Source organism: Protopterus annectens, chromosome 12.part0 (genome assembly GCF_019279795.1).
Source record: "Protopterus annectens isolate FY-2018-M chromosome 12.part0, PAN1.0, whole genome shotgun sequence".
NCBI lineage: Eukaryota > Metazoa > Chordata > Ceratodontiformes > Protopteridae > Protopterus > Protopterus annectens.
Window position 1 is genome coordinate 790,404,127 of NC_056746.1, and position 24,264 is coordinate 790,428,390.

Here is a 24,264-nt window from a genome sequence, read left to right on the forward strand (position 1 = left end):
ATTTATGTCATTTTACCAGGCTCCAAAGGGACCTCCTTAAAGAGCTAAGTGACTCCCTCACTGGTAATCTACCTGAGGCGCTAGCCCCTACTGTTGGTGCCCAGATGACTACCTTGTTTTCCATCGTAAACTTGTCCATGAGGCTCATTTCGTATGCGGCCGAAGGGGCGAGTAGAGCAGCGGGAACAGGCGTTGCCCTCAGGAGACACGCCTGGTTACGCTTGTGTTCATTTGCGGAGGCCTTCAAGTCTTCCTTCGCCGACGCCCCCTTTGATGGGTCATCTTTGTTTGGACCCAAGGTGAAGGACACACTAACTCGGTGCGAGCAGGAGGGCAAGACCTTGACTGCCGTTGGGGCTCGCTTTTCCGCTCCCTCTAGGCCTTACCCCAAGGTCCAGAGAGGAGGGAAAATGTGGTTCAGAAAAACTCAGAGTTCTTTCCCTACTCCACCTAGTGATCCCCCCTCCAGAGGCAGGGGGGGGGGAATTCAGGAAGACGCCGCCCCAGAGGCGGCAGAGGCCCCCGTAACTCAGGAGACCGCGATTCCTTTCGTGGTTCTTCCTACACTCAGCGTCCCTGAGTTGTTGCCCGACTGTGCAGCTCCGGAGCCAGTCGGGGGTCGTTTTGCGGAACACCCATAAGCTTGGGAATCTATAACCAGCGATCAGTGGGTGCTTCGGATTATTACCGGAGACTATCTCATCCCCTTCATCAAGCCCCCCCTTCCCTTAAGGGAAATCCCGGACGTGCCACCCAGTCAGCGGGATCAGGCAGCAATAGAGATTTCAAAGCTGCTAGAAAAAGGAGTCATCCAGCCTGTCCCCACCGACCAGATCGGATCAGGAACTTACTCAAGATTATTTTTGGTGCCAAAAAAGACAGGGGACTTCAGGCCCATTTTGGACCTCAGTTCATTGAATCGTTTTGTGGAAAAGTCCAAATTCCGAATGGTCACCCTTCAATCCATTCTTCCACTGCTGGAGAAGGATGCATGGATGTGCTCCATAGATCTCCAGGACGCTTACTATCACATTCTGATAGCTCAAGAGTCCAGGAGACACTTACGCTTCCGCCTGGGAGTCAGTCATTTCCAGTTCCGAGCACTGCCCTTTGGTCTCACCACAGCCCCCAGGGTGTTCACCAAGTGTCTGGCAGTGGTGACTGCTCACCTGAGGAGTCTAGGATTCCAAGTGTTTCCTTATCTAGACGACTGGCTCCTTACTGCCACCTCCGAGCATCTACTATTTCAAGCGCTCAACGCCACATTCACCTTGGGCCGTTTCTTGGGAATTACGTTCAATTGGCAAAAATTTGTACTACAGCCATCTCAGCGTATTACTTTTATAGGCGCAGACTTGGATACAAAAAGGATGCACGCCTTCTTACCGGCAGCAAGAATTCAGGTTCTGCAAAACCAAGTCAGATCCTGTCTCCCCCTATCAAGAGCTCCGGCCCATCTGATCCTACAATTGTTGGGCTCGATGGCATCAACTATACTCCTAGTCCCCTTAGCCAGACTCCACATGCGAATTTTGCAATGGCTCCTATCGGTTCAATGGTCCTATCAGGAACTCCCCTTGAACCATTTAGTCATGATCACGGAGAGTTGCCGTCGGGATCTGCGTTGGTGGCTCCTCCAATCCAATCTCGACCAGGGGCGACCCTTTATTCCTCAATCCCCCGTTGCCACTGTGACCACGGACGCCTCCCAGGTAGGGTGGGGGGTCATTACCTGGACAGGTCGGTCCAAGGCACATGGCAACTCCAGGAAACGCATTTGCATATCAATATCCTGGAGATGAGAGCGGTACTCTTGGTACTACAAGCTCTCCATCACGCTCTCCCGCAAGGTCCGATTGCTATCCTATCCGACAACATGTCGGTGGTTTGGTATATAAACAAGCAAGGTGGAACCAGGTCATACCCACTGTGCAGAGAAGCCATGAGACTTTGGCACTGGGCGGTAGCTACCAACCGCTTTCTAATGGCAACGCACATACCGGGGAAATCCAATGTGATTGCGGACAGATTAAGCAGGACCATTCTGTTACCCCACGAGTGGTCCCTCAACCAAAGAGTGGCTGCGAAAATCTTCGCCAAATGGGGTCTCCCTCGCTGCGACTTGTTTGCCAGCCCCCACAATGCGAAGTGCAGAGAGTTCTTCACGCTGATCCCCTCTCAGGGACAGATTCCCAGGGACGCTCTGACCCACATTTGGCCCCCCCGGTCTTCTTTATGCCTTCCCTCCGTCCCCTCCTGCCGAGGGTGATACAGAAGGCCATTTACCTGGAGAGCGAGATGATTTTGATTGCCCGCACTGGCCTCGTCAGGTTTGGTTTCCCTTCCTACAGAGGCATGCGGTAGAAGGTCCATGGTTTTTGGACCCAGTGCCGGACCTGTTGACTCATCAGTCAGGACGGTTTCACCCGTCTCTCAGGTCATTGAGGTTGGCGGCATGGTTACTCCGCTTCCATCCTTAGTCTGAGACAATTCCCTTTCTCCGGAGGTGATCCACATATTGTCTTCTTCTCATAAACCTTCCACTGTCAAACTCTATTCCAGCAAATGGAAAAGGTTTGCCTTCTGGGCTCAGCAACGAGGTATAGACCCCCTTACTGCCCCAGTATCGGAGGTTTTGAATTTCTTGGCCTCTCTTTTTCAGTTGGGCTCTTCAGTTTCCACGATTAAGGTTCAGCTAGCGGCTATCTCTAATTTTCATGCTTCTTTTGAACCTTCATTGATGTCTCACAAACTTTGTAAGTCTTTCCTTAAAGGAGCATGGCTCCTTAGGCCCCAATATCTCACCCTGTCCCCCCTTGGGACCTAAATATGGTTCTTGCTGCCTTAACTGCCCGCCCTTTCGAACCAGCTGCTACCTGCGATTTGAAATTTCTGTCCTGGAAAACTGCCTTTTTAGTGGCCATAACTTCGGCCAGGCGGGTTTCAGAACTTCAAGCTCTTTGTTCTGATCCTCCCTATTTGATATTTCACAAACATAGAGTGTCCCTGAAATTAAATCCCTCCTTTTTACCAAAGGTAGCTTCTTCTTTCTGTATTCAACAGACTATAGAGCTCCCTGTATTTTTTCCAGAGTTTTCTAATAACGCAGAATATACTCTTCATCAATTGGACGTCCATAGACAACTCCGTTTTTATTTGAATAGAACCGCTCAGACGCGGAAATCAAATCAACTGTTTGTTTCCTTTGCAATAAACAAATTGGGGCAACCAATAGCTAAAACTTCCATAGCTAAATGGATTAAAGATTGCATCTCTTTCATTTATTCACAGGCTAACAAAGAGCTTCCCTTTCCAGTCAAGGCTCATTCTACCAGGGCAATGGCTACTTCTGTAGCTTTTCACTCCAAATTATCAATAGATGATATTTGTGCTGCGGCTACCTGGACTTCTCCGCACACTTTCATTTCTCAATACAAATTAGATGTGGTTTCTCGAGGCAGGGCTTCCTTTGGTTCCACAGTTCTCAGGAGTGTTTTCTAATGAGCCACCCGGGATTTAGGTGCTAGGGACGCTGTCCCATCAGTTATGAATGTAGGCGAGATAGGATCCCATTACATCTTTTAGTTATGTACTTACCATAACTTCGGATGTATGGGATCCATCTCGCCTACATTCATCTGTCCACCCTCCTTCCCCCTTCCATTGGGATTTAGAGGAGATGTAGTTCCATTTGGAGATCTTCTCTTGAAGAACTTTAGTTGGTTGTAGTAACTACTATTTTTTCTGTGTTTGCATGTGAGTATGAAAGCGAACAAACAAGATCTGGGGAAGCAGGTGTGGTGCATCCTGGGATAGAGGGTAGCCCAGCCAATAAGAGACTTCGTTCTAGTGTACTAGTTGGCCGAGTCGGAGCCGATGGATCGGCTCCGAGCCCATCAGTTATGAATGTAGGCGAGATGGATCCCATACATCCGAAGTTATGGTAAGTACATAACTAAAAGTTATTGAAGGTTTGTTTTTTGTGGTAAGTAACCAGAATGGAATGTTCTGAGGAAACAGACTGAGGTGGTGTTCCTACATATGCTAAATTGTTAATAGGCTGGCTTTGTCTAATGAAATCACCATTTTCCCCTTGGCTTAGTTTTTTTTAGGTATGTACACTAAAATAAAAATAATAAATCTGTAAACTGTTCGTCATACGTCGGTTAGGACCTGCTGAGCTAAAATTTTTTTTTTTTTTTTGGGCTATCCCAACATATTTTTTTCAGTGGGACTACACCTTATATATTATTAGGGTTTTGCACACAATATGTAAAGGAAAAAGTTGTTCTTTTTTCTTAGCACTTCACATTTTGCTTAATTCTGCCCATCTGAATTCCAAAATGACAGTCTTTGAACCTTAGCAGTAATGATGCTATAGTGTGCATTGCCAACCGCATGTAGGTAGACATCTGCAGGCTAGTGCTCACTTCCTTCCTTTCCCACATAGAATACTTGCCAAAGCCCATTCCTGTATTAAATTACCAGCATTTCAGGAGGAGGATGAACCATTGCTGGTGAATGTTTCCTTGGGTCAGTTAGATTTACCTTAGAGGAGGTGGCATTATTAGAACCACCACTGGCAGAAGTAGATGCAACACAGATTGTTTATGAGGTCTGGTACCACTAATATATGATTGCTGCTGCTATTGTATACCACTAGTTGTTAGAGGGCTTGTATTATCACATGAGACAAATTGATAAGTCTGTTCTTTCAACAGGAAGCTGTTCTCCAGACTCAGAAAGGAAAGAAGAGGAAGAAATCTCCACAGGTTATAGAACTGGAGTCTTCAGGTACAGTAACTAAATAACAACTGCTTGTAAAAGTTTCACCTCCCAAGCCCCTGCTTACAATTATCAAGGGTGCCACAACTTGTCAGAGATTTGGTATGCATAGCTGGGCTTAAAAAGGCCCTTGTGGTCATTAGCCTAGTAAACACCTATGAACAGCTATTTTTTAACTTTTGAGCTAGCATCCGAGCTTCAGAACCCAATTTGTATGGGTTACAAAGTAGTAGATGTGGTTTGAAGTATATTGGTACAGGAGTGAATAAGTGTACAAGTTTTAGCAAGACAGCACTTCTCTTGTGTTACTGAATGCAACAACAGGTGTTCAGAGAATTACTTGCAATTAACTATCACAACAATGTTGATGTGGGTAAGGAGTATGATAGATTTCAGTGTTTGTGTAAAGAATGCACTGTTTTAATTTTTATACACTATAATCAGTTTGTAAAAACTGTTTCTGCTGAGGCAGAAGCCATCAAATTGAGATGTTTGAATTGTAAAAAAATGCAATGTGATTACATTTTTTTTATTGTTTTCTGTTACACTCCCTATCACTCCATAGACCTAATCATTCCCTGTGGTGAGAGCTGTGTGGCCTGTTTCCCTCGGATGAGAATCAAGATGCCAGGAGTTGGAGCCATCACTCTAGCACTAGCAATCTGGATTTTGTAGTAAAGTCCTAGCTTTCCCTGTACATTGCAAAAGTGTCCAGTGGTTGGCATGCAGTGGACATACTTGACTGTTTGCATATCTGACAACTTTGCACTCCTTCAAGACAGCATTGACAGTATGATTATCCAGTCTCCACTGGGAATTCTGTCATGGAGGGTATATTCAGGCACATGCTTTGCCTTCTTCCCCAAAGAGAGATGAGCTGGCTTAGCCATATTATTCTTCTCCTCCCTCCACCCAGCTTCAAGACATGCCTAAGCCACTAGTCAAACTTTAGCAATCTGGGTTGTAGTCACGACTTGTTTGCTGCACACTAGCAGAACTGCTGATATTAAGGTTTCACTGAAATCTGATACTCTTGCAGCTGTTCTATTTCTTTTACTTCTTTCATTCAGTTTTGACAGCCTTAGTTCATATGTAAGTACTGGTTTAGCTCCATTACGTCGTAAATAAAAGATGCGGCAGGTCAAATATCTGACTCAAAACATTGGAAACTGCACTTTCGACTGCTGAAAACAGCAAAAGTGTTGCACAGTGAATCCCACAATCCAGAAATGTCAAATGTGTTCGAAACACCCGACATTACCGGATGTCTCCAAGCACTGTTGTGCAGGGGGACAATCCCCCCTGTACCCCCATGCAGGGGGGCTGCACCCCCCCCCCCCCTGTTAATTTAATAATACTAACTCTGCGATCGCACTACAGTGAAGGAAAGCTACATGTCCCGATCCCCACTGTAGTGCGATCTGCGCTCGGAATGCTGACTCCACATGAGCAAATGCACACTGGCATTCGCTCATTTGAATTCACACTTGTGTTTCGAAATTTACAAATCTTGCCATTGTACTTTCACACTTTAGGGCATCGTACAATGGACTCGCGACCTTATGGAGGTAAACCGTAAATCTAGGCTATCCATCTCTAGACCTATCACAAGCCTAGCCAGTAACCGGATGTCCGAATCAAACCCTATACCTTGTATCTCTGAGGTAAAGACTTTTAATCATTATTCCAAACCTCTTCCTCTTTAGTTAGTGAGGGATGGGTTTGAACACACTTCAGTTGTAATATGACTAACTCTGTCCACATCTTTGCAGGAGTCTAGTTGATCTTGGCATTAATTGTACAGTGCAGAAACCATGCTGGCACTGTGAAGATGTTCTCTCGATTTAAATGCAATTTAGATGAACTGCTCTACTGTTGCAGTTAAATCTATTCCAGGAGATCACAGCAGCAGGTTTAGAAATGTCTGCATATTATGAGAATGATGTTGTGAACAGTAGTAAGGATGTGAAAACACCCTATTTCTAGCTAATGTCCATTTGAGTGTGTCACAAGTTACAATTATTATTTCTGTTATTTGAGCAGATAAAAATTGCAGATATACTTTTTCTATAATGAAAACGTGTAAAGGGGGAAAAGTTGTCATGTTTGAAACATTTGGTGGTGGTGATATCCCATAACTTTCCGAATGCATAAACTAAGATACATGACTATACTTCAGACCAACTGTACAAGATTGTTAGTAGTGTGATTGGAAAGCAACTGGCATTTGATCCATTGAAAGTTCATGGAAATATTTGCAGACAAACTGGATACATGTGATCTTACTGTGTAATTTACTTTATATTGGTGAGAGTAAGAGGGCTTTTAAGTGTAGGTTGCAGGAGCATATAAACAAAGAGAGTGCTTTTGCGATGCATTTTAAACAGTATCATCCGAGTAATGTTTTATTATGATAGGGCACTATTTTAGAAGAAGTGGGGATTAAATTTGGTGAAGACTAAAAGACAAATTGTTGTATAAAGACATTATAGATATTTTAAAATATGACGCACTATTATCTCGGGGTTTAAATACTGAATGCAGTTGGAAGTGTTTCATTTAATTTCATTTTTTTTTTAATTTGCTAATTTACTTTGAATGAAATGTAATTGCTTAATTCAGTTTAATTTTTTGTATATAAGGTGCTATTTGGCTTTTTTCTTACTCCTTGAAGGCTTATGCTGAGGCACTAGAGTTCAATAAAATTGCTTTTTGTGGGTCAATAGCTTTCAATTGTATGTATATTTAAGCAACAAACAAACAAATCCAAACCAGCCCAAACGTTGAAAATGTTGAAACATAGGTGCCCAGTAGGAAGGTAGCTGGAATAAAGAAGCTGAACCACGACAAAGTAAAATCAGTAAAAGTAAAGTACAAAATGGTGAGCGCTTTCGCAATGGTAACCATTGCATTATCAGACAGTTCATTCAAACAGCAACAACACTTAAATACTTTTATTCATTACAAGAACAACCAATCCTACCACTCAAAAGTTAATTCAAATACATATGCTCATGTTCCCCATTTAGTAACTACTTATGTGCATAGATACAAACATAAAGATATTTAAAATATATATATAAAAGTATAAGCAGTACACACTCAACAGCTTAATGAATACATATATTCTGCCTAATAAATGCATGTTGTCTACCTAGTAAATGCATATACTGTAATACATACATTTCAACAAATACTTGTCTTTAATGATGGCTATGCTAAAAGCAGCTCAAGAAATACTGTCCTATTGACCCAAAGCCCTGCATGTGTTTATATAGTCTTTTCATGTTAAAACAACAATTACTTAAATGGTATTATTCTAATCATCTGGATTTTAGCACTGGCTTCAATGGAACACTATCGTTCAAACCCAAACCTCTATGTGCTCCTAAACGCAAAATCCATTTTACTTCCATATTTTCAGTAGTATTGACTATGTTCCCCATCCTGTTGCTGACATTCTGGATGTGTAAAACCTGAAACAAAAATGTGGTCATCCCCCTTATCCAATGTATGCTTAGCCAAAGCACTATACAATTGCCCTTTTCTAGTGCAGTAAAGGTGATCCCTTATCCGTTCCTTCAGGTGACATTTAGTTTTGCCAACACAGAAATGGAAACACGTTGTGCAGTGAGCTACATACACTACATTCTTAGTATTGCAATCAGCAGAATTTCTTAGCTCCCATAGATGCCCTGTTTCAGGGTGCTTAAAAAAACCTTGATTCATCTATATAAATGCATTGTGTACATTTTCCACATCTATGGGTTCACTGTGTTATCCATCAGAACATGTGTCCTTGGATAGCAAAGCTGCTGTTTCAGATTTTTCTTGTTTCTAAATGCAAAATGTGGTTGTCCACCCACTATGTTGGTGGTATCCTCATCTACTAACAACATATGCCAATTTTGTCGTATGATGGTTTCAAACCTTTTCACATCCCTTGTATATGTTTATATCTATGCACATAAGTAGTTACTAAATGGAGAACATGAGTATATGTATTTATTCATTGACTTTTTCTGTATTTTATTTACATTTATCCACATGTCCTTGCCTTTACACTTCGTGTATGTGGTTTTTAAACAGAATTTTTCTGACTTTAGCAATTAACCAAGGGCAAAATGTAACCATAGTAATTAATTGATTGTTGAGTGCTGAATTAACTTTGAGTGGTAGGATTGGTTGTTCTTGTAATGAATTAAAGTATTTAAGTGTTGTTGCTGTTTGAATGAATTGTTTGATGAAGCAATGGTTACCATTGTGAAAGCGCTCACCATTTTGTATTAAAAAAGATTTGACTTTGTCGTGGTTCACCTTTTTTATTCCATCTACCTTCCTACTGGGCACCTGTGTTTCAACATTGTATGTATATTTACTTTATTGCATTTTAGTTGTTTTTGGATATGTTTCAGATCTGATGTCACTTCTTTCCATTCCTGAACGGATGGGTCTTTGGATCTGACTTCGGCCATTCTAGACTTTAGGATCCGTAGCTGATGCTCCTACCCTTACCCATAATCCCCAACATTACCTCAGATTCACTTTAAGTTATAAAACTTGTCTATATATATATATATATATATATATGTATATATATATATATATATATATATATATATATATATATATGTATATATATATATATATATATATATTTTTTTTTTTTCTTGGACAGTTTTACTACTACTTTCATTCCTTAAAACTTTTTTCTTATTCTGCTCATGTTTTTCGTGCCAGTCCTTGGTAGTATAGGTTTGGTTACCCTTAGACTAATGCTGTATTGTGAGTGTTATTGTTGTTTTATTGCCTTTTTCTCCTTGTTGCTTCTGCATAATAGAGTGACTATTATTTACCATTGCCAAAAAGCCACAAGATTCTCAAATTGGGTGCCCATCTGAAATGTGTATACTGTTTGGGTGCTGCCAGTATGAATGAAGATTGTGGTATTTGCAATGCGTTTGGACATCAGGCTATCATTGAATTGTGCAATAAACTTCTGTTGAAGGGCTTTTCCCTTCCCCCCTGCAGTAGAATTGTCTAAAGTTATATCTGTTGTTTCTGGAGCCCCACCCGGTTTGCTAAAAAGTTATCAGGCAGACACAAAGGGGAGAAGACTGGTGACAAGCCCAAGGAAAATGACAAGGAGTCCATGAAGCGTTCCCTTGACCGCTCCTCCTCTTCAGTGTCTTTTCTGGCTCTGTCCTTGAGAAACTGTTTAAAGCTGGAGCTGCAACTACTACTTCAGATCCATTAGTCATAGGACTGCAAACTCCTCCTGTGCTGGGGCCATGGTTTTTGATGGAGCCAGTTTCCCCTAGACTGTGCTTCCCCTTCTTGCAGGATAGAACAGTGCATAGATCTTGAAGACCTCCCTCTGAGTCCTCCATCAAATCAGTCTGGTCTACCAGAAGCCTGACATATGTGGATAGGATGATGAGGAAGTTCCTCAAAATGCAAATTTGTTTGGGGGTTCTCCTGGGTCCTACCCCTGCCAGGCCTCAGAGCTTTGGCCCTTCACCCCAGTTATGGTTGCTCCTACCCTGATCCTCCTCCTAGTTTCAGGGATTAATCTCATCGGATCTGAATTCTTGATCAGCTTCCAGTCTGGCAACTTCTATGATCCATCCAGTTCTGAACACCTCAAATCAGGAAGGATCAAGCTGAAGCATTGGCAGTAGTCTTGGGGGGCAGTGACGATTGATGCTAAAGTTATCAGAGCCTTCCCTTACACTTGGAGCCATAGCACTTGATTCCTCCAAGACCAACGTTGGAACCGAGTTGAGTCTGTTCAATTCCCAGCACCATCCAAGTTTGGATGCTTTGGCTCCTACTCGGGTGTTGTTGGATTCCCCCTTAATTTCTGCTTTTGAGGTGGTCGAGAGAGCTCTGTCCGTTTCTAGTGATGGAACGTCCTTTAGATTTTCGTATCCTCCCGTCCCCCCAGTGAAAGGCCTTTTGTCCTGATCCTGCTCATCCTATCCCTTTGGGACAGCTGGTTCCTCCAAGTCTTGAGACAGTCCACAGTCCACATTCAGGATTTCCCTCTTTCTTCTGATTTCTCTCTGGAGCATCCCACCACAGAGGGCCTTTCAGAAACATATGTGCAAGAGGAGGCACATCAACTCCCCACAGGAGTCACCTACTGAAGAGACCAATTTTGATGAAGGGTCCCCTAGATCACCACTTGAAGATGTTTCATAAGCGGAGATCCTCCAGCTTTTGAGGCAGAAAAGCGGTCGGTCATCTGAGGCAGTGTCCCAAGAGGAATCAGTGTTTCTCAAGGCCTTCAGGTCTGGCTCTGCTACTTCTTGTGTAGTCTCTTCTGCCAAAGAGATGATAGATTTAATTTCTTGGCAGGCATGGGAGGAGCTGGATGTGGCAGAAATCTATTCTGGGTAAAACTGATAAGTTTCTTGTTGTACTGAAAGATTACAAACATTGGAGTAAGGGCTCAGAGGTGGATGCCATGGTAGTATTGATAGCCACCAAAAAAGAGCCAACAAAGAGAGTTCATCAGTCCATTCCCCTTGTGACCCCCCCCCCCCCTCCTCTGGGACAGTAATCAAGGTGCCTTAATCCTCACCCCTGACACTGGAGAGGGACATTCACTTGGAACAAAAATAGATACAGTATTTTCAGATGCATCTCTCTGCACCAAGCACAATTTTCCTTAAGCGCACACACGGAACACACTCAGTCCAGGGGCTGGGTTTCCCTCTCTCTCTCTCTCTCTCTCTCTCTCTCTCTCTCTCCATGCCCCTAATAAGACTCCCCACTGGCACAGCTGTAGAGTTGAGTTGTCAGTTGTGTGTTCCAAGCCAAGTCCTCCACCACCCTGTGTGTGAAACCAGTGCTCTGTGTCCCTGCTCCAAGTAGCTGACACACACACACACACACACACACACACACACACACACACACCTGGGCAAGGTTGGCACAGATTTACTAACTCTTCTACCTTTGTCCAAACTGTAAGGTAGTTATACTGCCACCAGCCAACTACTCTAAGGCTCTTACAAGGGTACCCAATTATACTGAGTGAAATTAATACTAATGCAAATGGTAGTGTTTGACAAATGCAACAAAGCTTTCAGGAGTGGCCACAGTGTCACCAAATAAATATGAGTACAGTCAGTGGTTAAAATATTCTCTAAAAAACAGCTACAATGAAAAATTTAACTATATTTAATAAATAATAAAAGAACATGAAAATACTGAATATCTATTTACAATAAACACCAGAGTGTCAGTCATAGGAAATATTAGAAATAACACAGATAGATTCACACAGTTACAGAAAAACAGTACTTAACTAATCTCACAATATTTTTCTGACTGATATAAAGAATTACAATTCCCTGGTTACTTACTAAAGCAAGTCAAGATGAAGTGGGTGAGTAGTCTTCTTTCTTTGCCAGGTTTTAAAAACAGACTGCCCTGAGACTTCTGTCTCATCTAGTATTTAAACATCATTTCAGTGCTGGATTACAGAATGACATCACATACATCTGGTCATCTTGACTTCTGGTTCCCATACTATCCTTTTTTTTTTTTTTAACTAGAAACAGAACCAGAGTCTCACACGTGTTACCATGCACACAGATTAAACTTTGCTAAGATGTGTTATAGCATCTGGAAGCTATAAAACTATTTCAAAACTCCCACCCCCTTCCTGGGTAGCAGTTAGTTCACCCCTAAGGACATTACAGTAGGATTCCTACTCCTGGTTTTCACAGACATTTTGTCTCTGGCTGCAGTCAGAACTGTAAGATACAATCTTTATGGCCTAAACCAGGTAATTTAGTTTCAGACCATTTTTTAAAGTTAATTGGACTGAGATTAATCTATTCTCTTCCAGTATCCTCTTTTACAATATATTCATTTAAACAGTTACAATGCAATCTGACATATAGGTGTATTTCTTTTCTTTCCAGCAGGACTCACTGTTGGTACACTTTTAACACAAGCAGCTTTACAATACATTTTCAACGCAAGCACCTATACAAATCAGTTTGATATTCAAATGGCATGTAATTCTTTACAAAACTCCAGCTAGATAAGCTGGCATATGTTACACATGCACTGCTGGCATAGTTGGCAATACCTCACATCACCACACCCCTAAAAGGAGTCTAGGGCACTGGACATGTTTGGGAAGTAAGTTTATACTTCAGCTACCCTTGTTTTTAGACCACTGGATTATCTGGCACACATGACAAGATTTCAGAGAGATTTGACTAAGAGCTTTCCAAATCTCTCTCGGGGTCTGTGTGTGGGGAAAACAGGAAAACTGTGGACTCTCAGGTGGCCACCCTACCATCTTTGTTAAATGTTCCCATGCTTCTGATCTCCAATACGACTGAAGGCATTTTGAGAGTTGCAGGTCCAGGCATTACCATAAGAAGACATTCTTGGATGTGCCCGTGTGACTTTGTTGAGCCTTTCAAGACTCCCTTTGTAAATGTCCAGTTTGAGGGTTCAACTCTTTCTAGATGAAAAGTAAAGGACACTCTCCCCAAAATTGAGCAAGATGGGAAAACCCTTTCTGCCATAGGGATACAGGGTTGTCTACCCCCCAAGGTGCTTCTCTAGAAACCAGAGGGGAGGTAAAAAACTGTGGTTCCAGAAGTCTTAAGGGTTCTCCCCAGACACTGCAAGAGATAGACACCCCACTGGGTAGAGGGGGAGAATTTTAATGGTTGATGTCACCCTTGCAGCAGAGGAGGCCTGCAGAATCAAGGCTTCAGGTGTCCCTTTTCTGTGAGGCCTTATCAGTGTTCCTGAATGGTTGCATGGCTGCTGTGCTCTGGAGGCAGTTTTAGGAGCTGGCCTCTGCACCTAGACATCTGGACATCCATCACCAAAGAAGTCTGGATATGGAAGATCATAACCAGATGCTACTCCATTACATTTCTTTACTGTTGTCCTTCACAAAAGAAAGTTCCCAACTTTTCATCTTCTCAAAGAAAAGCAGCCACTATAGAAATAAAATAGCTACTACACAAGCAAACCATTCAGAAGCTCCCACCAGACCAACACTGATCTGGAACTTAAGATTCTTTTTGGTGCCAAAGAAGAACAGGGACCTCAATGTAAGTTTGGACCTCATTCATTTCAGTCAGTACGTCAAACACAAGAAGTTCTGGATGGTGATTGTACATTCCATTATCCCTCTGTTGAAGAAGAATAACTGAACATTTTTGATAGACCTTCAGGATTTGTACCACCACATTATGATGGACAAGTAATCCAGAAGGTTTCTCCACCTCTGGCTGGGAACCAGTCACTTTCAGTGCAGAGCACTGCCCTTTGGTCCCACCACAATCCCCAAGGTGTATGGCAGTGGTCACACTTCACCTCAGACTGCAAGGGTTCTGGGTGTTCCCTTACCGAGACAACAGGCTCATTACTGCTCCTACCAGGTCTGTTCTCGTTTGCGCCAGAGACTGGCTGCTCTATCTTTGCTACCAGTTAGATATTAAATCTGCACAAAGCTCAGTTTCTCCTGGTACAGATGTTGGAACTTGTAGGTGCTTATGTAGATACCACAATCCAAATAGCAAGGTTACCAAAGAACAGATTGTCTACCCTGCGAAACCAGGCACTAATGGATCTGTCCTGTCAGTGGTCCTCCAGTTTCTAGGATTGATGGTGGCTTCCATCACCATTGTTCCTTTAGTTAGGTATTAGATCACCAAGCATGATACCTCAGTATAAAGAAAAAATGATCAATTTCAACAATTGGCTAAGCTTCTGGTGTCATTCAAAGGGGATCCAGTGTCTGTCAGCCTGGGACGACATGCTCGACAAGCCGTGTTGCTTCGCAAGAGACTGATTGCACCTGTCACCCCTAGGCTTTTGAATACTGGCCAAGGCTCTTGCTGCCCCCATAGTGCCTTTTTTAGGCAAGGCTCAAAAGTCAAACCCACCTTCGTAAACAGCACAATTAACAAAAAACTGAGAGTTATGCTACTCAATGCCAGGAGTTTAAATCTCAAAATGCACTTGCTCGAAGCACTCCTCAGTATGGAGAACGTCGACATCTGTGCAATAACTGAAACCTGGTTCAAGGCTCCAGAGAGCACCCCAGCACTACCGGGCTACAACTCATACTACACGTTTTGGCCACAGAACACGGACCGAAACACAAAAGGAGGGGGTGTATCCATATTCATCAAGGATACCTACACCTCCAGGTTAGTGGCGCAGCATGATACCTCTGAGATCATCCATGTGCAACTAACATCGGGCAAATTTGCAATGCAAATTGTGGCCTGCTACAGATAACCCTCCATGACCCAGGACCACCACTCCACTTTTCTGGAGACACTGGAAAACATGAAGGTCCTACCAAACACCCTGATATTGGGCGATTTCAATTACCCTACCATTCACTGGGAAAACTACTAGAGTACAAATTCCCAGGCCCAGCACTTCCTGGAATTCATCAACTCAAATGCCCTGGATCAGCTGGTAAACTCCCCTACCAGAGGTGAAAACATGTCGGACCTGGTCATCACCATCATGGGCGACAGGTGTTCCACACAGGAGGTCAACCCGTCACTGGTTAGATCAGACTATAAACTAATCACTGTGGATTCAAAAAACAAACAGTGACCCAACATGGGTAAAACTAGGAATAAAAACAAATGATCCCAACAACCAGCTAACGACACTACGGCTTTATTCTTCACACACAATGTTCCAACGACTAAGCGCTTTTGCCAATACTTAGGCTTTATCAGAGTCATTGGGTAATACAAGTCTAACCATTTATATAGTAACATCAATCAATGCATTAACCAATCCAGAAGTTAGAAATTTAAATATCATTAAATATGTAAATGCAAAACATATAATAAAATGGTACCTGTAATTGTCTAAAAAAAACTGTGTTGTCATTACATAAATTCATTTGATAACCCTTTTTAAAAACAAATCTTGTTCTATATATGTTGATAACATAAAATTCATAATGCAGGTCATATAATAATATAAACCCCATAGAAAATTGTATAAATAATTATATAAAAAAAAAATCACTAAATAACATTGGCCCTTTGTTTCAATACTGGCTTAATGCCACACATCCACCAGGTTTAAATGAGGGTATCTCATTTATTTCAGTATTGACTTATAAAGCCATGTCCGAATTAGAATTGATGGAAATGCTCCACCTAAAGAAATCCAAGTCACTGCGAGCCACGTGCTCTAGTGAGCTAAACCTTGCCACAGCAATAAACAGAACATGCTGGAGGGCTAGATTCCTGTCACAGAGACTCCCCATGCTTTGGAACAAAATTCCAAATTACATCAAGCAGAGAGCCCCTCACTAACACTCTTCAAGAGAAACCTTGACGAGTGGATGGGTAACAGAAAATACACCCCTGGGATAACTTCATTGGCTCTGCTTGACAGAGGATCAGTTAATTAATCAATGGGGTGGCGAAAGCCGACACACTCTGGCTAGGCTTATAAATGCCCTCGGGCAGATAACCTAGTATCTACCTATGAACATGAGAGTTCTACAGTTGGTTTTCAGATTCATTTTACCAACATTTGCAGGGTACATATAAGGTGGTGGATTCAGTATCCTGAGGAATCCTGGGGCTGTCTGTTTATATCCCCCCTCCCCAAGCTGCAGTGACCATGGATGCTTCACAGTTAAAAAAGTAAGTAGGAAAGATTTTCTATTTGGGCCACCTGAAGGAATCTGGAACTTCTTTCAGACCTTTGCCCCTGCTGTTTTTGACTTTCTAGCATCTATTTTCCATATTTTGGCCAGTTGTTGTACAGTTAAGCTCCACTTAGAGGCTGTTTCAGATTTTCATGTTTGAGAAAATCAGGCTACCTTTGCTTGTCTTAGATTGGCCAAAGCTCTCCTGAGGGGCACTTTCCTTCTTAGACACCCCCATAAGGAACCTACTCTTCTTTGGGATATGAATATTTTGCTTCAGTCCTTATCCCAGCCACCCTTTGAACCTCCTACCAGGGTGGACATCAAGTTTCTGACTGGAAAACATTTTTCTAGTGGCAATAACGTCAGCATGAAGAGTATCAGAACTACAGGCCTTGTCCTGCAGTCCTCCTGATATAATTTTAAACAAAGATAGGGTATCCCTGTGAACCAATCCATGCTTTGTCCCTAAAGTAGCTTCTGAGACCTCAGTGAACTAATGCATCAATCTACCAGTTTTATTTCCAAACTTTTCCAGTACAGGATAATATATGCTCCACTTGTTGAATGTACATTGCCAACTTTGTTTCTGTCTCCATTGTACCAACTACTTCAGGAAGACAGATCAACTATTTGTCTCCTTTTCTAAAGCTAAGATGGGCCAAAGAGTTTCAAATGTTCCTTAGCTAGATGATTATTGGAGTGTATTTCTCATGTTAAAAAGAAAAAGGCTTGACCCTGCATAGACCATTTACAGCTCATTCAACTAGGTCTGTCTGAACTTCCTCAGCCTTCTTTTTCAGGGACATACTTGATGATATTTGTGCAGATGCCACTTTAGGCTACTAATGATCACACATTTACTTCTCTTAATAACTGAATTTCCTCTCCATGAATAGGACATTTGGATCAGCCATCCTCTGGAATATCATTCAGTGAGACCACCCCAAGGGCTAAGTACCTGGGGACTCTGTCCCATCTGTTGAGGAACAGATGGAAGAGAGAACATCAGGTACAAAAGTTATGTAAGTAACATAATGATAGATCTGTGTTGTCTGCTTCCGTTGTTCTTCAACTCCCACCCCCTTTCCCCTTCCATTCTATGGAAGATAATTCCTTTGGTTTCTGTTATGACAGTATTGTCTGCCCCCTGAGTAATGTCCTACACTCTTTCAGCTCCAGAGCAGTACTTCTTCAGTGATCCTTGGTGTTTCATGGTTTGATAACTATCAATGTGTTTTCCTCTGTTTTGGGGTTGTAGGCAAACTCAGTCTAAGGTAATGTTACTGATAGAAGGGGATTATAGGTAAGGTTAGGGAGCTTGAAAAATGGATAATAACATAGAAGATGGCTGAAATTGGAACCAAAGATCTATCCATTGAGGAAGAATGGAAGTAGACAACACAGATCCATCATCATGGTTACTACCTAACTTTTGTTTATTGGTCAGTAAACCATAGTATTTTAATCATTTATTATTAATTTAATTATTATTTATTAATTTAAACATGTTTTCTCACTAGAGGTTTTTACAGCACTGTACAGGAAATAAAATTAATAAAATATTAATTGCATCAAAGTTGAAATGTAGTAGATTTTAAAAAAGAAAATTCTTATGCTATTAGAAATTATAAAAAAATGCTTGATGTTTAATAGATGTGATGATCTCTGCAGAAAGAGGCTTTTTGTAGGTATCTAAGTTTCATTTTCGCAGCTTGCAGAGCAGGTGTAGTTTAAGCAAATGTTCTAAGGTCTGGTTGCTTGGAGTAGAAGAATGGAACTTTGACTATTCACCACACTGAGTTTGATTAGTGGAGTACACTCTGGAAGGGCGAGCCAAGTAAGGATGGGAAGAAAGGAAAGAGTTTCACTTGGATGAAAGCTGGATACTGTAGTTCCTGTAATATAGGACACAGGAAGCATGAGACTGCCAAGGGCAGAGAGAATCACAAGTGTGAGGAAACTCACTGTTATACTGGGTCCATTGCCGTGGGCATTGCTTCTTTTTTTCTGGACATTGAGGGGGTGGTAGGAGAATACAAGAACATCTCTTATGCCAACTAAATGATTTTTGTGATACTCATAGTTCATCCCCCTCACCCCCAGGTAAGAAGGAATGAATGGGATTTGCTCAGATTAATTGTGTGTGTCATTTAGTTGCCATGTGATTAATCTAAACTAAAAGGTCTAAAACCGTAGGAGGGCACAGCCTCAAAATAGCAACACTCCCAAGGTTGAAAAATAAAAAAAGATATTTGGGGTGGGACAGCATCTAAATCCCAGTCTCTAGATATACATATACTCCATGCTCGCACAAATTAGAAATTTCAAAACTGCTAGAAAAAAAGAGCCATCCAGCCAGTCCCAGCAGACCAGCAAGGATCCGGGATTTACTCCAAGTTCTTTTTGGTACCAAAAAAAAACAGGGGACTGAAGACCCATTTTGGATCTCAGCAGGTTAAACAAGTCTGTTCAAAGAACGAAGTTCCGGATGGTCACGCTTCAGTCCATTCTACCCTTTTTGGGTCCGGACAACTGGTTGTGCTCCATAGACCTTCAGGATGCGTACTACCATATCAGAATGAACAGACGCTCCAGGAGGTTTCTCTGCTTCTGGCTAGGAGCCAGTCACTATCAATTCAGAGCCCTGCCCTTTGGTCTCACCACAGCCCCCAGGGTGTTCACCAAATGCATGGCAGTGGTTACGGCTCACCTGAGATGGCGAGGATTCCAGGTGTTTCCATATCTAGATGACTGGCTCCTAACTGCTTCCACCAGGCCTCAGCTAATCCGAGCCAGGGATTATGCCATCCAAACTTGCTCCGAGCTAGGTATCTCTATAAACTTCGAAAAGTCTGCATTGTCGCCTTGTCAATCTATAACCTTTATAGGCGCCATATTAAATACAAAAGAACTGTCGGCAAAACTTCAATTAGAAAGAGTATTAGACATTCGCAGATATGTTCAAACGTTACTACACTGCAAGAGAATTCAGGCCAGATTTGTACTGAAAACCTTGGGTCTCATGGCAGCAGCAATCACTTTACTTACCCTGGCTCGTTTTCACATGCGGATTCTTCAATGGATGCTTTTTACCCAATGGTCCTTTCAACAGCTTCCGATGTCTCACAACATAATAATCACCCAATCATGCAAAGACCACCTTTCTTGGTGGATGGTCTCCCCTCAAGTTTTTTCAGGGCAGACCGTTTGTCCTTCCTCCTCTGGTTGCCAAGGTTACAACGGATGCCTCCCTGATCGGGTGGGGGGGGGGCGTATTTTCAGGGTAGGGCTGTCCAGGGCACTTGGCAACCCCTAGAGTACCATCTGCACATAACCGTCTTGGAGATGAGAGCGGTACTTTTAGTGTTGCAAGCTCTTCAGGACTCTCTACCTACCGGGACTATTGCAGTTCAGACGGACAATATGTCGGTAGTGTGGTACATCAACAAGCAGGGCGGAACCAGGTCCTATCCCTTATGTCTAGAAGCACTCCGACTCTGGCAGTGGGCGATCTCCTCTCAATGGTTTCTGATAGCATTGCACATCCCCAGGAAGTCAAACGTCATAGCGGACAGGCTAAGCAGAGCTATTCTCATGCCTCGTGAGTGGTCTCTCAATCAGTCAGTAGCGGACAAAATTTTCCGCAGATGGGGTCAACCTTGCTGCGACCTTTTCGCAACTCCTCTCAACAGCAAGTGCGACGATTTCTTCACTCTCTTCCCCCTTCCTGGCCACTGCCCCAGAGACGATCTAGTTCACAATTGGCCCCGGGGTCTTCTTTATGCATTCCCACCTTTTCCCCTAATTCCCAAACTAATTCAGAAGGCGACCGCATTGGGATCCAGGATGATCCTCATTGCCCCTTACTGGCCTCGACAAATTTGGTTCCCATTCCTGCATCGTCACCTGCTGGAGCAGCCTTGGACTCTGGACCCAGTGCCAGACCTCTTGGTCCATCAGTCGGGCGGGCTGCACCAATCCCTTCACTCTCTCAACCTCACAGCTTGGTTGCTCCACTTCCAACCTTAGCCAGGCTTCCACATATTTCTCAGCCAGTGCGTGAAATCATACTTTCTTCGCACAAATCTTCTACTAGGAAGACTTATGCTAGTAAGTGGAAACGTTTTTCTTTCTGGGCAGAGGCTAGAAAGATAGACCCCTTTACAGCCCCTGTCAATAATGTTTTAGATTTTTTGGCGGAACTTTTTCGAGCAGGTTCCTCGTCTGCCACCATTAGGGTCCAATTGGCTGCTATTGCAAATTTTCACGTTGGCCCATCAGAGTCCAGTATCATGTCCCACAAACTTTGTAAGGCCTTTCTTAAGGGGACTATTTTACTTAGACCCCCGGTTAAAGATCCCCCCCCCCCTCCGTGGGATTTGAACTTGATATTAACTTCTTTGATTCTCCCTCCTTTTGAACCTGCGGCTTCTTGTTCCTTAAAGTTACTCTCCTGGAAGGCTCTCTTCTTAGTAGCCATCACCTCAGCCAGAAGAGTATCGAAACTTCAAGCCCTTTGTATTCATCCTCCTTATCTTATTTTTCACAAAGATAGAGTTTCACTCAGGACTAATCCTTCCTTTTTACCCAAAATACCCTCAGAGACAAATCTCAATCAGGCTATTGATCTTCCTGTCTTTTTTCCTAATTATTCAAACAGAGCTGAACAAAAGTTACACTATTTGGACGTTCACAGGCAATTACGTTTTTATTTGGATAGGACCAAACAGACAAGAGAATCAGATCAACTCTTCCTGTCGTATGCTGAGGGCAAGCAGGGCCTGCCAGTTTCTAAGGTAACCTTGTCCAGGTGGCTGGCCTCTATTATTACCTTGATCTACCAACTGAGACATAAAGAACTCCCTACAAAACCAAAAGCTCATTCCACCAGAGCATTGGCTACGTCGGTAGCTTTTCAGGCTAGACTTCCAATGGAATCTATTTGTGCTGCAGCCACATGGGCCAATCCTCATACCTTCATTTCGCATTACAAGTTGGATATGGCCTCCAGGAGTCGAGCTGATTTTGGTTCCACTGTGCTCAAGAGTCTGTTTCAATGAGCCACCCAGGGCTAAGGTGCCAGGGCCGCTGTCCCATCCAGCAAGAATGAAGGCGAGATAGACAACTTAACATTAAGAAGTTATGTACCTACCATAACGTTCCATGTTAGTTGTCTTCATCTCTCCTTCTTTCTTGCGTCCCACCCTCCATCCCCCTAGCCTGGTTAGGACCGAGAAGAATCCCTTTTGAGGCCTTCATCCTATGGTTGACTCTTTTTTTTTTTTTTATTAGGTTACGTCCTCCTCTGTTTGTAGCACTGTAGGTAAACCTTGTGGTGGGAACAGATGTTTTTTTCCATGGTGTTAGCTCTACCAAACGAGATCTGGATATTTGACACCTAGCATTATGGGATAAGGGGAGGCCTCGAGCCGGTAAATAGCTCTCGAGCTTTAGTAAAAGGCCGAGTCGGAGCCGAACCCATCCAGCAAGAAAGAAGGCGAGATGAAGACAACTAACATGGAACATTATGGTAGGTACATTAACTTCTTATTATTGGATATGATATAGAAGTTGTCATATTGAGGAGGGGATCTACAAGGACTGAAAAGAAGTAGTTTTGTTTTGTTAGGTTTAGGATAAGCTGAGAGTTAGTAAACCAGGTTTTTGCTAGTGAGAAGGATTTTTGGGTGATTGATTGAAGGTCATCTAGTGTGTGGGCCGTGCATACGAGGGTGGTATCATCAGCATATTGTACTACTGAGGCATTGGGTGTGGAGGATAATAGCTGATTGGTAAATAGTGAGAAGAGTAGTGGGCCAATAGTGAGAAGAGAAGTGGGCTAAATATGGAGCCTTGAGGGTCTCCTGGGGATACAGGCAAGAGAGGATAGTTCATTCTGCCATTTTACTGCTTGTTGATGGCCTGATAGGTAGCTTTTAAACCATGAGATGGAAGGGGTGCTCATATTTAGGATGGATAGTGTATTAAGGAGTCAGTTATGGGCGACCATGTTTAAAGCTTTAGACAGGTCTAAAAAACGGCAGAAACTAGCTGTCCATTTTATTCTCTGGAGGACACTAGAGCAATTGTGGTGCTGTGGAAGGGCCTAAAGCCATGCTGATTTTTTGATAGCATGTCGTTTTTTAGAAGGTGGTCCATCAGTTGTACAACTCTTTCTAGTATTTTTGATAAGGGTGATAAAATAGCAATTGGTCGGTAGTTATTTAGTTCAAAGGCGTTACCACCCTTGTGCAGTGGTATAATGTGGGAAATCTTCCATATAGTGGGTACTAAGGTCTTGGCTGTTGATCTTTTAATTAGAATAGTAACAGGATAGGCTATGGCCTCTGCGACTAGCTGTAGGAATTCTGCTGGTAAATTATCAGCAGCCAGGGTTGTTGGTTTAAGCTTGTGGAGGAATTTTAGAATGAATTTGGTTGACACTGGGTGCACAATAAATTGAGGAATATTATTGTGATTATTAGTGCTATTTTGGATGGATGGTAAGTCAGGGCAGAAACTGTTACCTTGGGTTTCAACTAGGGCTTGAACTGTTTCAGTGAAATATTTGATGAACTGTGTGGGAATATTGTCATGGTTGTTAACTGTTGCAGGAATAGGGGTAGCAGATTTACCAAGTTGTAGTGTAGAATGTATAGAGGCCCAAAATTTTTGAGGGTTGTGAATATGGGTTCATTTTGACTCATCCCTTCCTTTTTTATGATACTTAGTGTAGTTAATATTTGATGTAGTTTAATATAGCTTTTTATGTGTTTTAGGATATTTGAGGGGTAATAGAAACAAGTTAGCTGTTAGGTTTTTTACTCTGTATTTTCTAGATAGTGTTTTGTATTATTTCTTACATATGTTACAGGGTGTGATTTTTTTCTTTAGCATAGACATAGTGTGTGTTAATTATTACGATTTATTGTTCTTTGTTACAAATTTTCTGATGTCAGACAAACCTCAAGGCTTTAAAAAGAGTTCAGCTTGTAGATACAAAATTCCTCTTCAAGACCCAAATTCCCTGTGTGTTTATTATTTAGGTACTGACAACCTTCAAACTGACTGTGACAGTTGTGCTGCTTTTGAGATAAAAGCTATTCAAGTCAGGAAAGAAAAACTTATTTTAAAAGAATTGCTTCATCCCTTAGAAAAGGTCTTTATCTTCTTCCTCTGTATGTCTTCTGCTACTAGACCAGCTTCAGCTTCCCTAAGCAATAAAACAAGGAGAGAAGTCTAAAGAGAAACACAGAGAAGGAGAAAAGTCTGCAGAGAAAAAAAATCTGAAGAGATAAAAAGACCTGAGAACTCAAGGAAAATATCCCCAGATCCAAATGATCCTTTAGATCTGGCACTGAAAACGCCAAGGTAGTCTTGTCCACCAGCTGGCCTGATCCAAACTCTGTCTTCAAGGTCGATTTTCACTGGAGCCGGTGAGCTCTCTGCTGCCTTCGCCTGTCTTTTAAGAGAGATGTTTTTCCAAGCCTTCATCAGTGGCATCATCAGGCCAGTCTGATTCATAGGTAGGTACTAGGCTGTCTGCCCGAGGGCATTTATAAGCCTAGCCAGAGTGTGTCGGCTTTCACCGCCCCATTGATTAATTAATTGATCCTCTGTCAAGCAGAGCCAGTGAAGTGATCCCGGGGGTGTATTTTCTGTTACCCATCTACTCGTCAAGGTTTCTCTTGAAAAGTGTTAGTGAGGGGGCTCTGCCTAATGTAGTTTGGAATTTTGTTCCAAAGCATGGGGAGTCTCTTTGACAGGAATCTATCCCTCCAGTATGTTCTATTTAT

General features: G+C 42.5%; 1 protein-coding gene across 1 annotated transcript in view; it reads left to right on the forward strand.

Moving 5' to 3' along the window:
• LOC122816213 overlaps positions 1 to 24,264 on the forward strand; it is a 1,390,304-nt gene that overhangs the window by 725,141 nt on the left and 640,899 nt on the right. The window contains exon 7 of the mRNA XM_044088959.1: positions 4,722 to 4,794. Coding sequence (XP_043944894.1) covers positions 4,722 to 4,794 — 73 coding nt within the window. The remainder of the gene's footprint in view (positions 1 to 4,721; positions 4,795 to 24,264) is intronic.